This window comes from Piliocolobus tephrosceles, chromosome 20, assembly GCF_002776525.5.
Source record: "Piliocolobus tephrosceles isolate RC106 chromosome 20, ASM277652v3, whole genome shotgun sequence".
Lineage (NCBI taxonomy): Eukaryota > Metazoa > Chordata > Mammalia > Primates > Cercopithecidae > Piliocolobus > Piliocolobus tephrosceles.
This window is the reverse complement of record NC_045453.1, coordinates 13,920,419-13,935,697: the sequence shown is the minus strand read 5'-3', so window position 1 is coordinate 13,935,697 and position 15,279 is coordinate 13,920,419. Positions and strand designations below refer to the sequence as shown.

Below are 15,279 nucleotides of genomic sequence, written 5' to 3'. Positions count from 1 at the left end.
TGCTCTCCTGTTGACATCCACTGCTAAATGCAGCCAGCTTTAAAAGCCATGTTAAAGAAACTGAGCCCTTAAAGGACTTTGAACAGTGGAGTTGTCTTGAACATAGCTTCACTTCAGCAAGACTTACAGGCATTATATGTAAATCACACCAGTAGATTTAAACTGCTGTAAATGCTGCAAAGGAAAAGTACAGGGTGCCATCTGAGAGTATACCAGGGTATACCTGATCCAGCCTCTAGGATTCAGGGATGGCCTTTCTGAAGAGGTAACATTTATCATGATATTTACAGGATGAATGGGATTGTATCCCTGGAAAGAATAGGAGAATGGGTGTTTCTAATAGAGAAAATAAAGCAGCCTTTTGAAATCCAGAGGTGAGCAAGAGCTTGATAGTTCTGAGAGAAGAAGAGGCAGGAGAGGAAGCCACATAGTGAGGCCAGCCAGATCTTCAGGTACTACTTTAAAAAAAATTTTTTTACATTATCCTTTAAATGTTACCTCTTCAGAAAGGTCCCAGGTCTCCTGCACATAAAACAGTAACAGTCTACATAGAACTAATTCCTTGACTGTGCTTCTGTCTCTATTAGGTTTATATTTCATAGTATGTTGGAGGGAAGAAGTTCGTGGAACTCTCTAAAGCTGGATATACGTAGCTATCTGGCAAACGAAAACTGATTCCCCCCAAGGCAGTTATCTCCTTGCAATAACACTATCAATAAACAACAATGCACAGGTATGTAACATAGTTTATGATGTGCTTTCACACACGTAATTTCATTTGGCCCTGGTGAACCTACCCAGATGAGACTGCAGGAAGCCACAAGTATGTAAAACACTAGATTTTACAACTTGTTTCAGGCTATACAGAAATTACATTTCCTTCTCACAGCCAAGAGAGGTGAGGAAGTAGAAGAGATCTGCAGAGGCCAATATATAACCACTGTACTTCAACACATTCTGACCACTGGACGTTAAACAATGTGAAGGCAGGACCTACGTCTGTCGTTTGCCAACATAATTCCTAGCACCAAATGTATACTCTGCGTGGCACATTTGGGATTTCAGTAAATATTTGTGAATTAATAAATAAATAAGATTACAATGTGACCAAAAAAAAAAATGGAGGCACTGTAGGAAGATCACCATAATGCTAACTATGAAAGTACTTGCCTTCTTTCAACGGGAAGGGTTTTTAATTTGTCAAAGTGATTCTGGAGGACAAGAACATTACATTTCAACAGAAAAAGATTATCAGCACCATGAACCAGTGCAGCTCTCAACTATCCCATAACTTACCTTGATTCGTGAACTAGGGTTAAGCATGATGTATTTAATGGAACCTTGGATGTTCTCTGTCCAGGAAACCAGCCAAGTAACCTTGTTATCATGTCGAACCTCTTTCCACTTATGTCCTGGAGGAGGAGCAGGAACCTTGGCATCTCTGGAAATAACAGAGCAAGAGGATAGTGAAATGAGATATGAGGAATAATTTCACCTTTCATGACCCCAAGTGGACATTATCTGCTGAGCATATTTTTCCAAGTTTCCTTCTTAACAGTCAATATAGTAGTCCCATCTTATGCATAGTTTTACTTACCCTCAGTCAACTGTCATCCAAAAATATTTAATACAAAATTTCAGAAATAAACATTTCATAAGTTTTAAATTGCACATTATTCTGAGGAGCATGATGAAATCTCTTGTAGTCCCACCTGGGACACGTGAACCATATATACAACATATCCATGCTGTATACATCACTTGCCCCTGGGTAACCTAGGCGCTGCCTTAGTTATCAGGCTGACTATAATGGTTTTACATTGCTTGTGTGCAAATAACCCTTCTTTTACTTAATAAAGGCCCCAAAGTGCGAAAGTATTGATGTTGGCAATTTGGATATGCCAAAGAGAAGGTGTAGAGTGTTTTAAATGAAAAGGTGAAAATTATCGACTTAATAAAAAAAAACTGTATGCTGAAGTTGCTGAGATCTAAGGTAAAAATGAATCTTCCATCTGTGAAACTGTGAAGAAGGAAAAAGAAAGTCATGCTAGTTTTGCTGTTGCACCTCAGACTGCAAAAGTTATAGCCACTGTATGTGGTAAAGTACTTAATAAAGATGGAAAAGGCTTTAAATGTGGGGGTGGAAGACATCAACAGAAATGTGTTCCAAGTGATAGCAATTGGGTCGAAGTTTCAGGTATCCACTGGGGGTCTTGGAACATATCCCATGTGGATGAGGGGAGACTATTGTACCTCAAAAACATCTGGAGACCTATGCATGAAATACTGTCCTGCTCTTAAATATCTCCCTTCCCAAACAGTCCTGTGTAACCTGGGAAATATTCCCAAGTACAATAAAGGACACCCTCCACCCCCCTTTTGGCCCACAGGATGAAGTGCGAGCTCACTTGCTACAGTTGATGATTATATCCTCAGGCATGATTCGTCTCTTCAGCATGCCCATCTTGGGGTGGTTGCCCCGGCCACGGAAAAGCCCAGGAGGCTCTATCTTGAAGTTAGCAATCCTCTCTTTGTGGTTATCCATAATACAGAAGCCATATTCTTTCAGTAATTTTTCATTCTCCTCTTTGATTTTCTGGAAGACAGCCAAGAAAGTACTCAAAATAGATTCAGATTGCTGTTCTCTACTAATAACATTTTTATCTCTTGTGGGAGACTAGGTCAAGATAGAGAAAAGTCTGAAAATGACTAAAAAATGAATTCAAATAAAGGAAAACCTCTAGTGGTTTTCTCAAACTTAAATAATATCATAAAATTCCCCAAAAAGATCTGCCTATAAGGACTGATTTCAACTAGATTCAAAACTGATTCCTGTGTCTTAAAGGATATATGTTTATAAATGTTGTTTGGGTGTTTTTAAATGTACTTTAAAAATTCGTACTGTTTTATTGAGTACTATCAAAACAGGAAATGGAAAGGGGTCTCTAATAGAGCCTCATAAAAGAATAGCTTGAGCCATTTAATTAAAACAGCGGTTAAACAGCTTAAAAACATAGGTTTCAAAGTCCAGACAGATCTGTCACTAATTCTTTTGTAGGTATACAGGTTATATACTCTATACTATGATCCTTGCTCCAAAAAGGTGGGGTATGGTGGGCAAGATTTTGAGCCTCCTTACCCTCTATTGACTCTTTTTATATACTTATTGATTCAATTTAACTAAGCCCTGCTGCCTTGTGGGTGGGAACAGACCATGCTGGCAGCAGGTGTCCTTGCAGGGACTCTGACAAGGGGATGTTTATAAAATCTATCTTTGGATCAGTATTCTAAGAACAAAGCTCCAAAGTCATCTTTTAAGTTTCAAAATGCCCCTGATGTAAATAATATACTAAATTTCACTAACTTGGAATATTGAGGATAAGATTTACCTGAGACAGAAAGTCTGATGCAATTAACATTCTTATAGTAACACATTAATTTTTAAACTAGTGGCCAAAGAAGTACCATGAAACAATGAGTTATATAAATACAATGACCTGAATTATATAAACATGCAAGTCCTTCAAAATACTGAAACTACAGGAATTTGAAGTGCAAAAAATTCCTTAAAATCCTTAACTTCTGGACTTCTGATTGGAAAAAATGAAATTCTAGCCTGGATTCCTTTAGTTAGGGGCTGACAACTTTTTCTAGATAGAAAATATTTTAGGCTTGAGTGCCACACAGTCTCTTTTGCAACTACTCTCTTTTGCAACTACTCATCTCTGTCATTGTTGCATAAACACAGCCATAGATAATATGTAGAAAAGTAGGGGCAGCTGGTTCCAATAAACTTTTGTTTTTCTGTTTTTTTCTTTTTTTACAAAAACAGGCAGCCTGTAGAAGAAAAATGACATCCCAGCTGGATACCAGAAAGATTCTTCAGTAATGAGGATGGCCAAGGCTGGAAGATGGAGATGGATGAGCACTGCATCCATAGTAAAACAGATCAAAGAACAGGAAGGTACATGGCCAGGATGATTTAATCCGTCTTAAATCCTTAATATCCAGTAGCCACTGTGGGACAGGTCTGTCCATCCTTAATTACTGTATTATTGGCTGGAGTTACTGACTGGTTTTTAGGTCACTGAAGCACCAGGGTTCCTATACAGAGCTACTGAGTAAAGTACTCATTCACAATTTTCAGTCTAACTAAAACCTTTAAGAAAATTTAGACTTTGAGAATTCTAAGTCTTTAGCACAGAATGATGTGAAATTACTGATGTTAATGTTGTGTCCTAAGAACCAAAGAAGAAAATTAAATAAACCAATCACGATTCCAAAATTCTCCAGAGGTTTAATAAATTCTGTTATACCAGTTTCTCTTCCTTGCTCATCTGTTTCCGAGCTTCCGACTGGGCTTTGAAATACTGGCTCATCTGAGTAAAATCACATTTGCTGAGGTTGGTGATAATATTCTTCTCTTCATTAGTCATTTCCTAGTCAAAAGAAAACGGAGATGAAAGAAAAACAACTAAAATACACTAGTAAGTCCTTGGGTTTCTTTGTGAACATACCCAAGCACCATTTTTTCAGTCAAAGGTTTCTTGAAGCAGCCAATCTCAATTAATGAATTTTGAAAAACCAAAAAAACAAAGTTGTATTATTTTATTATAAAATATGTATTTAACAATATTAAAATGTTTTAAAATGACTTATCATGGAAAAAAATGAACTCTTATGTGGTTTCTTAGACTCCGTGGCACACTGCCCCCAGGCGTATGAATACAAGTTTGGAATCCCATACTGATTCTCTCTTAGAAACATTACCCCTATTCTATTCATTTATTAAATTTGCTTTTCAGAGCTAGTTCAAACTTTACTGCTGCCTCTGTCCACATTATCCAAATTGAGAATAATGAGATTTTAAAAAATCACCTAGGCAAATATAGTATATGTTGTTTCAAGAGTAGAAAGTACCTAGAACACATGAGCAAGAATTAACAGGGAGTGAACAAGGGGTGGGACATCAGATTAACATTTCTCTTTGAGGCTGGGCGTGGTGGCTCACGCCTGTAATCCCAGCACTTTGGGAGGCCGAGGCGGGTGGATCACAAGGTCAGGAGATCGAGACCATCCTGGCTAAGACGGTGAAACCCCATCTCTGCTAAAAATACAAAAAATTAGCCGGGCACGTTGGCAGGCACCTGTAGTCCCAGCTACTCGGGAGGCTGAGACAGGAGAATGGCATGAACCCGGGAGGCGAAGCTTGCAGTGAGCCGAGATCACGCCACTGCACTCCAGCCTGGGTGATGAGCAAGACTCCATCTCAAAAAACCAAAACCAAAAACAAAAAACCAAAAAACAAACAAACAAAAAAAGACATTTGTCTTTGCAACAGCAGACATGGGGCAGTCCTGCAGAGACAAACTTTCCTGTGCGCAACTAGAGTTGAGATTTTCTGTTTGGCCTAATCTCATAACCCCCTACCTGCCATCACATGACAGCCGATAGCAAAGATATACGAGTATTCTCTTTTTTTTGAGACGGAGTCTGGCTCTGTCACCCAGGCTGGAATGCAGTGACACAATCTTGGCTCACTGCAAGCTCCGCCTCCCGGGTTCACACCATTCTCCTGACTCAGCCTCCCGAGTAGCTGGGACTACAAGCGCCTGCCAGCATACCCGGCTAATTTTTCTATTTTATAGTAGAGACAGGGTTTCACCATGTTAGCCAGGATGGTCTCAATCTCCTGACCCTGTGATCCACCTGCCTTGGCTTCCCAAAGTGCTGGGATTACAGGCGTGAGCCACCGCGCCCGGCCGATATACAAGTATTCTTGTTGGACTGAAACCCTACATAATATAGTAAATGAAGACAAAAAGTGCACAACTTTAAATACAGCAAAATCCATAAAACTCAAATTTTACATCAGGAAATGTTTTGCAAAATAATTTATTACTTCGTACGTGATTGTTTTGCAAGCTACTAGGATATTAACACACAGGCTACAGTACCTTTCTCCAGTCTTTAAAGAAATTTTTCCTAAATATTTCCTTAGTAGTATATTCATGGTCGAGCATTTTTGCAAAGAACGTAGCTACTTCTTCTGCTTTGGGGCTCAGCTTCATGACTTTACCTAGAGAAAAAAGTGGTTCCAAAAAGTGAGGTATAGTATTCATGTTCTAAGTGTAAATACCCAGGGCTAGCGAATTCTCTTTAATAATGGTTTGCCTTCTCATGGTATATAAAGGTCTGGTGACACATAGTAACAACAACAACAAAGACAACATACTGATTTATATCTACTTGTACAAATTCTCCTTCCTTTAGCATATATTTACCTGGGTCATTCTCTGGAGACTATGCCAGTTAATTGTTCCCAGGTGCCTGCTCAGGACAGGGATGACCTGGGGGAGGCCCAGTCACTCTTCCTTTTCCTTTCAGCAAGCAGGGTCCTTTACACCTCTTCAATGGTTTTTAAAAATCAAATCCTCAGAGGGACTCCTGCCACTGCTAAGCTAAGCAGCCTCTGTTCAAGAAGGGGAGGAAGGGATAGGGCAGGGAGTGGAAGAAAGGAATTGTGGGGAAAAGAAATAGGCATCTTTCTTCTTCAAAGTTAGGTGGGTGGAATATGAATAAAAAATATATATCCATACTAGGCAAGCCCAGATTTCCCACATGAAAAGCCTGAATAAGACCTTCTTCTAGAACCTTGCTATTCAACAGTGGTTCACAGACCAGCAGCACTGGCATCACGTTGGAGTTTGTTAGAAATGCAGAATCCCAGTACCCCTCCTAGACCTACTGAATCCTATACAGAAATTGCATTTTAACGAGACTTGGATGCACACTAGAGTTTGCAATACACTGCTATGAAACATGGGTACCATCATGCTGCCTCTTTCAGGGAACCAGGATGCATCCACAGCACAAGGGATGACTGGGGTTCCTGGTGTATCCAATTGTTTATGTAAAAGCTGTCTGAAGGGGCTGGGCGCGGTGGCTCATGCCTATAATCCCAGCACTCTGGGAGGCTGAGGCAGGCAGATCACTTGCGGTCAGGAGTTCCAGATGAGCCTGGCCAACACGGCGAAACCCCATCTCTACTAAAAGTATAAAAAATTAGCCGGACCTGGTGGTGGGAGCCTGTAACTCCAGCTACTCAGGAGGCTGAGGCTTGAGAATCACTTGAACCCAGAAGGCAGGGGTTGCAGTGAGCCAAGATGGCGCCACTGCACTTCAGCCTGGGTGACAAACCGAGACTCTGTCTCAAACAAACAAAAAGCTGTCTAAAGGGACTCTGATGTTTCACAATGAAAGCTGCTAACTGGTAAAGAAAATCTGAATAGGGCCTAGGGGTTTTATGTACCTGATTTAGTTAATAAAGCAATGAAAGAAAAGTACTTGGGAATTTAATCCACTTTTCAAACAGAACACTTTTGTCAGTACTCTTAGCACCAATTTCCATTCTTTCTTAAAAAAATCCAGCTTTACAACATCACCTGGAACCAATCAATGCTATACTAAGAGCATTTGGCTATACTTAAAATGAGGTTAACTATAAATCCACCACCTTACTATTACACAGGTATTAATAATTCACCAAGGGTGCCCACATTCTTTATAGAAAACTAAAATTTAACCAGAAATCCATTTATTTCGAAACTCAGAAAACATCTTATCTCATAATGATTTGCAATCTGACTGCAGGGGTGTAGAGAACTGTAGCACAAAATTCCAACAGTTATAATAAAAAGAGCCCACTTTGGACACCATTAACTTAAAAGGCCAACAGGTGGCGCAGTTGCCCCCATCAACCCCCAAGCTTCTGCTTTGGAAGGAAGACACGTTGGGGAAGATAGACTGTGTATTAAAAGATTCCCTGAACCTCTTTAGAAAACTGTAATATGTTTCCAATATAACGGAAAACATTAAGTCATTAGAAATAAAATGGCAAGAAAAAAATGTAAACTGTTTTCAGGTCTGTTTGGTAAAAACTAAATGTTAACACCATTCAAAAAAAAAATGTGGCTGAGCATGGTGATTCACGCCTGTTATCCCAGCACTTTAGGAGGCGGTGAGAGGATCACTTCAGGTCAGGAGTTCGAGACCAGCTTGACCAACACGGTAAAACCCCGTCTCTATTAAAAATATAAAAATTAGGTGTGGTGGCGTGTGCCTGTAATTTCAGCTACTTGGGAGGCTGAGGCATGAGAATCGTTTGAACCTTGGAGGTGGAGGTTGCAGTGAGCCAAGATTGTGCCACTGCACTCCAGCCTGGGTGACAAGAGTATGACTCTGTCTCAAATAAATAAATATAAAAATAAATTTAAAAAATTTTAAAAATGAGACTTTGGGCTGTTTTACTGAATTCTGTCCCAAAAGAGGAAGAAGCAACTGTGACTCCTCCTATTTTAGATGAGCTGTCAAAAGATGAAATGATGGCTCCCTGCAGTAGAGTAGTGGGAGGATGACTGGAAGGTTCCTGGCAATGTTAACACTTTGTGGAAAAGGCTGAGCTCCAGGAAAAGGAAACTGCTGAGTCAAAGCTGTAAACTGAAGGTCCTTAGAGGAGGCAGTAATTCACTGCTTCAGCTAGCCCATGTCCCACCTCCCTGGCAGGTTCTAAAGGCGTCTAAGAATTCTCCTCCCCAGAGAGTAGGCAGCACTTACTGTATCAGTTTGAAGTAAAGTCAAATATGACTTCTTGACTTACTACAGAGTTAAGAGTTCACACAAAGAGGAGAAATCCCAGCGGAGAACCAACTGAGAAAATGCTGGAGACTGGGCAAGAATGGGAGGAAAGGACTATGGCAACCTGTGAACTAGACCAGGCCTCTGCTTCCCATCTTGAAAAGGAAGAGAAACCCCAAGACTAGGGAATTTAGCTTTCCTTTCCCTCACTCTGAACCTCAAAGTGAGGCTTTACCAGCTGAGCATCCTAAAGCTCCTGGTGAGTCCAGACCAGGGCTATGGAATACCTACACTTCGAGATGGTGCTCTTCAAGGTCCTAGGCCCTTTTCTCTTAATTAGGAGTTTTGGCTTTGAATTATACTTAAGAGTCTCCAGGAATGACCACTGTGAGGGCTGAAAGAACTATCTTAGGCTCTCTGGTCAACAGTTCAAAATCTTTACGTAATACAAGCATTTGCCAGAGATTATGGAGTCCTGTTAGGCTGCAAACTCCCCAAGATCAGGGTCTAAGTCAGTGGTACTGTCCACTGCTGGGTCTTGGTGTCTGAACACAAATACATTCAATAAATATGTTGTTTTATTTATTTATTATTTTATTTTTTGAGGCAGGGTCTCACTCTGTCACACAGGCTGGAGGGGAGTGGCGCGATCTGGGCTCACTGCAACCTTCACCTCCTGGGCTTAAGCAATCCTCCCACCTTAGCCTCCCGAGTAGCTGGGACTACACGTGTGCACCACCACACTTGGGTAATAAATACGTCATTTTAAAAAACAAATTTCAGCTTGCCAAGTCTGGCATTTTCCTCAGCTGCAGACCCAGCCCTTTAGTGTAAACTACTACCTAGGCCTACAAGCACTGGTAGACCTACGACCACTACTGGTGGAAAGAGAGATGCACCAGAACACCTGAGTGTTCACCACTGACACTTTTCAGCAGTTATCCTGCCCAGTGATTCTCAAAGTTTGGTCAGCAGACCACTTGGTTCAGAAGTACTCAATCCCACCCCACAACTTTTTCTTTTTGGTGAGGGCAGTGGGATGGGTAAGAAGAAAACAGTGGGGGGTTGAGGGTGGGAAAAATGGTGGAGAAATGGGGAGGTGAAATAACAGTGGCCAAAAGATGGTGGCAAGACAAGTGGAGGTGGAAGAGGAATGGTGGGGAAAGGAGAAGGGGGACTGTGGGGAAAGGGGACAGAAGAAGAGGGAAGGATAGTTGGGAAAGGCGAAGGAAGAAGAGGGTCGGTGGGGAAGGGAAAAGAAGCCCACCCCACAACTATTAAATGGGCTCAGATCCACTCTGTTGAGTCGTAAGCACATAAGGGTATAAGGAACAATGCTCTAACCATTCCCAGATAAAACTCATGGAATGAAGAAAATCAGTTATTACCATCTACATACTGCTACACTGCCAACAGGAGGCGTGTCAAAGGCTACCCTCAAATCCTTCAACCCAAGAACAGAAATACCAACGACAGATAAGGGACAATTCTGAGGGTTCTAAGCGACCTAGGCAGGGCATTTCTTTAAAGCAGCTCATCAGACTTGACTGCACATACATCAAAGGCATAGTGTTATGCTACACAGAATAAGTGACAGATGCCTACCAGCCTTATCTAGAGATTGATGACTATTAATCCTCAACCATATACTAGTACTGTTTCTAGTGATGAGCAGCTTGTCCGATTGCATTATTATATTGCTAACATAAAATACTACCATTCAAGTGAGGATTTTCTAATAAATCTTGCAAAGAGTCACTCCCTAGAAATGAAGTTCAGATCAAAACCTTCAGCTTGTGGACCACACACTGTGAGCCATGTTGACAAACCTTTTTCGGACTATGCAGGGAAGACATGAACAGCCCCTTTTTCATGGCACTTTTTCAGCAGCAAATGGGCCTTTAAGAGTTAACACCTGATGCCTCTTCCTCAAAATCGCATGGCAATAAAACAAAATGAAATAAAAAGGATTATCTATTATATAGGATCCTTCCTTGTTTTCTATTCCTAAATAGAAGCAGTTTTCTTTTCTTGGCCAAGAATCAAGAACCTTGAAACAACTCACCATCATAGTAAAACTTGACACTCTCTGGAAGAGGCTCATATGGTGGGGCAAATACTGGACCTTTATGTTCTAGGAATTTCCACTTGATGCCTTCAGGATAGCGCTCTTCTTCCCACCTTTAAAAGACAAAGCACAACCTCATTTAGTGATCACCTTGCCTAACATGGGGGTCATCACTGATTAAATGCCAAATAATTATCCACGCAACTGATTAGTGCTCTGGAATGACTTCTGGGCCTCACATTCAAGGCCTGGATCAAAAGAACCAGTGTCTCTCATTTTGAAAAAGCCAACACTCACAAGAAAGATGAAATACTGTAGTGAATAAAGGAAAATACATTTCAACAGCTCAGTTCAAGGATACTGGACAGAAGAGATCAACAATGAAGGAGCTCAGCAACAAGTGAGGGACATGAAAATGTCAACAGCTGTTTTACCACAATGGCATACATGACAGGATTGTTCACATTGTTCATAAGTAGGCTAAGGCCTCCTCAAGAGTGGTGATGTCAGATGGAAGGTACAGGGGAAAACAACCCTATGAGAAAGGACATAAAGCAAGAAGACTAGGAAATGACAGCTTAACTGGGGCATGTTGAGTTTAAGGTACTTATGGATTACCTGGAACTATCTAGCAAACACTGATAAGTGAATCTAAAGCTCAGTGGAAACAACTTTTTGAAAATGTATTTTTAAAATGGCTGAACATAAGAAAAAAAATGAGTAATACAATAAACACCATATACGCCTGTAATCCCAGCACTGTGGGAGGCTGAGGCGGGTGGACCACGAGGTCAGGAGGTCGATACCGGCCTGGGCAATGTGGTGAAACCCCGTTTCTACTAAAAATACGAAAATTAGCTGGGCATGGTGGCGCGCACCTGTAGTCCCAGCTGCTCGGGAGGCTGAGGCACGAGAATTGCTTGAACCCAGGAGGCAGAGGTTGCAGTGAGCCAAGATCGTGCCACTGCACTCCAGCCTGGGCAACAGAGTGAGACTCCATCTCAAAAAAAAAAAAAAAAAAAGTTAATAATTTGCGAAATTCCCTATTTTGGCTGAACCATTTTCAAGGTTAGTTGCAGATTTGATACTTCACCACTAAATATTTTTCAGCAAGTTATCTCCATAAAAATAATATTCTTCCACATAACCACAAAACTATTATCACATCTAACAAAATTAATAACTTCCTAGTGTAATTCTAATATCCAGTCCGTATTAAAAACTTCCCTATTTGATCGAAATTTATTTCATAGACCAGGATCCAACTCAGGCTCACATACTGCAACTGGTTGATATGTCTCAAGTTTCTTTTACTCTAATAGATAACTAACTTACTACTCTCATATTTACTTTCCAAGTCCAATATTTTATTTATTTTATTTTATTTTATCAATCATTCAGCCATGGAACAAGTTCAATTTTAAACAAAGTTCAGAAACATCAAATAAAAATTACATGTATCAAACCATATTGTAACAATGGTATTACTATAAAACCACAGTCAACATATATGGTCAAATGATTTACAAGGATGCTTAAGACCATTCAATGGAGAAAGAATAGTCTTTTCAACAATAGTGCTGGCAAAACAATCAAACTGGGTCTTTACATTATACACAAATATTAATTCAAAACGGATCAAAGACCTAAATATAAGAGCAAAAGTATAAAACTCTTGGAAGACAACATAGGGGAAAAGCTTCACAATATTGGATTTGACAGTGATTTATTGGATATGACACGTAAAACATAGGTAACAGAAAGAAGAAATGAATTGCGGCTGGGCACAGTACCTCACACCTGTAATCCCCGCACTTTGGGAGGCTGGGGTGGGCGGATCACTTGAGGACAGGAGTGCGAGACCAGCCTGGCCAACATGGCGAGACCCCCATCTCTACTAAAAATACAAAAATTATCCAGGGATGGGGGCACACGCCTGTAATCCCAGCTACTCCGGAGACTGAGACACAAGAATCGCTTGAACCTGGGAGGCGAAGGTTGTAGTGAGCCGAGATCACGCGACTGCACTCCAGCCTGGGCAACAGAGAGACACTCTGTCTCAATAAATAAATAAATTGAACTTCACTGAACTTAAAAACTTCTGTGCATCAAAGGATACTTCAAGAGAGTGAAAGACAACTCACAGAATGGGAGAAAATATCTGTAAATCATGTATCTGATAAAGGGTTAACATACAAAATATATAAAGAGCTCCTACATCTCAACAAACAACCCAATTTAAAAAATGGGCAAAGTCTCAGTCTTAAGGTGGAGGAAAAAAAAGATAAAATCAAAAATAGGGGCTCGGCACGGTGGCTCACGCCTGTAATCCCAATACTTTGGGAGGCCAAGGCGGGCAGAGGGATCACTTCAGGTCAGGAGTTCGAGACCAGCCTGGCCAACATGGCAAAATTCTTATTAAAAATTCAAAAAATTAGCCGGGTGTGGTGGTGCATGCCTATAATCTCAGCTACTCAGGAGGCTGAGGCATGAGAATCACGTGAACCCGGGAGGCAGAGGTTGCAGTGAGCCAAGACTGTGCCACTGCACTCCAGCTTGGGCAACAGAGCAAGACTCTGTCTCAAAAAAAAGAACACATGTTGGGGTGGGGGGTTGGGGCAAAGAACTTGAATGGACATTTTTCTAAAGAAGATATACAAGTGGCCAATAAGTACCTGAAAAAATACTCAACATCACTAATCATTAGGAAAATACCAATCAAAACCACAATGAGATACCACTCATACTCATAAGGATGGCAATAAAACAAAAAACAACAAGCGTTGGTGAAGGTGTAGGGAAGCTAGCACCCTTGTGTGGTCCTGGTAGGAACGTAAAAAGGTGCAGCCAATGTGGAAAAGATAGTATAGCAGTTCCTCAAAAAGTTAAACATAGAAATGCCACATGACCCAGCAATTCCATTCCCAGGAATATGCCCAATATTCAAACAAATACTTGTACACGAATGATCACAGCAGCACTATATGCAACAGCCAAAGGCAGAAATAACCTGTGTCCATCAAAAGATGAATGAAGCAGTATAAACAATGGAATATTTAGCCTTTAAAAGTCAGAAAATTCTGAAACACACTACAACATGGATGAGTGCTGACATTCTGTTAAGTGAAATAAGTCAGTCACAAAGGACAAATACTGTATGACTATTAATACGAGGTACCAAGAGTAGTCAAATTCATAGAGACAGAAAGTAGAATGGTGCTTACCAAGAACTGGGGGAATAGGCTGGGCACGGTGGCTCACGCCTGTAATACCAACACTTTGGGAGGCCGAGGCGGGCAGATCACCTGAGGTCAGGAGTTTCAGACCAGCCTGGCCAACGTGGCAAAACCCCATCTCTACTAAAAATGTAAAAAATTAGCCGGGCGTGGTGGTGGGAGCCTGTACTCCCAGCTACTCAGGAGGCTGAGGCAGGAGAATTGCTTCAACCCAGGCGGCGAAGGTTGCAGTGAACCGAGATCGCAGCACTGCATTCCAACCTGGGCAACAGAGCGAGACTCCGTCTAAAAAAAAAAAAAAAGAACTGGGGCAACAGAGAAGTGGGAAATTGTTAACAACTACGGAGTTTCAGTTTTGCAAGATGAAGAGTTCTAGAGATGGTGATGGTGCACAACAATATGAATGTACTTAATGCCACTGAATTGTACACTTAAAGATGGTTAACATAAATGTTATGTCATATGTATTTTACACAAATAATTTAAAGAAAAATAAAGATTTAATAGAATCTTAGACCTCAAAGGAACATTAAAAATCTTCTATAATTAATCTACCACTTTTTCAGATATGAAATTGGCAGAGTCATTGATATATTAATAAAAAGATCTCAATGCAGGAACTCGCCCAGTCCTACAGTCTATTACTCTCCAAATAGAGAAAATATACATATATGTAGGTGTATGAGAGCATTTGCAAGGAGCCTCTCACAGAATGGGAGAAAATATCTGTAAATGATGTATCTGATAAAGGATTAACATACAAAATATATAAAGAGCTCCTACATCTCAACAAACAGACATGTAGCAGTCACGGAGTAACCGTGAGGAGATTCAGAAAGCCACACTTTCCCTTATCTTGGGACTTTGGCACATTCTTCTCTTCAACTACAGTGGTTTTTTTTTTTTTTTTTTTTTTTGAGACAGAGTCTCACTCTGTCGCCCAGGCTGGAGTGCAGTGGTGCCATCTCCGCTCACTGCAAGCTCCGCCTCCAGGGTTCACACCATTCTTGTGCCTCAGTCTCCTGAGCACCTGGGATTACAAGCCCTCACCACCATGCCCAGCTAATTTTGTTTTTGTATTTTTAGCAGAGATGGGGTTTCACTGTGTTAGCCAGAATGGTCTCAATCTACTGACCTCATGATCTGCTCACCTCAGCCTTCTAAAGTGCTGGGATTACAGGTGTGAGCCACCATGCCCGGCCCTACAGTGTTTTTAAATGAAGACTCCAAACTGTTTTTACAATTCCTATTTCAACATGTGTATCTTCAAGACCCACAGCAACTTCTTTACCATTTAAGCAAATTAAGAGATTCAACAAATCGTAACGCTAAACCTCA

At 40.8% G+C, this 15,279-nt stretch overlaps 1 protein-coding gene across 2 annotated transcripts in view; it reads right to left on the bottom strand.

Moving 5' to 3' along the window:
- Positions 1-15,279, bottom strand: part of TOP1 (DNA topoisomerase I) — a 96,104-nt gene that overhangs the window by 20,687 nt on the left and 60,138 nt on the right. The window contains exons 9-13 of one of the 2 annotated variants that reach the window (XM_023227848.3): positions 10,703-10,818; positions 5,958-6,079; positions 4,317-4,439; positions 2,409-2,596; positions 1,297-1,441 (exon numbers count right to left, since the gene is read on the bottom strand). In XM_023227848.3, coding sequence (XP_023083616.1) covers positions 1,297-1,441; positions 2,409-2,596; positions 4,317-4,439; positions 5,958-6,079; positions 10,703-10,818 — 694 coding nt within the window. Of the gene's footprint in view, positions 1-1,296; positions 1,442-2,408; positions 2,597-4,316; positions 4,440-5,957; positions 6,080-6,284; positions 7,315-10,702; positions 10,819-15,279 lie in introns of those variants that run through there. The other variant, XM_023227849.2, reaches the window with a different exon arrangement.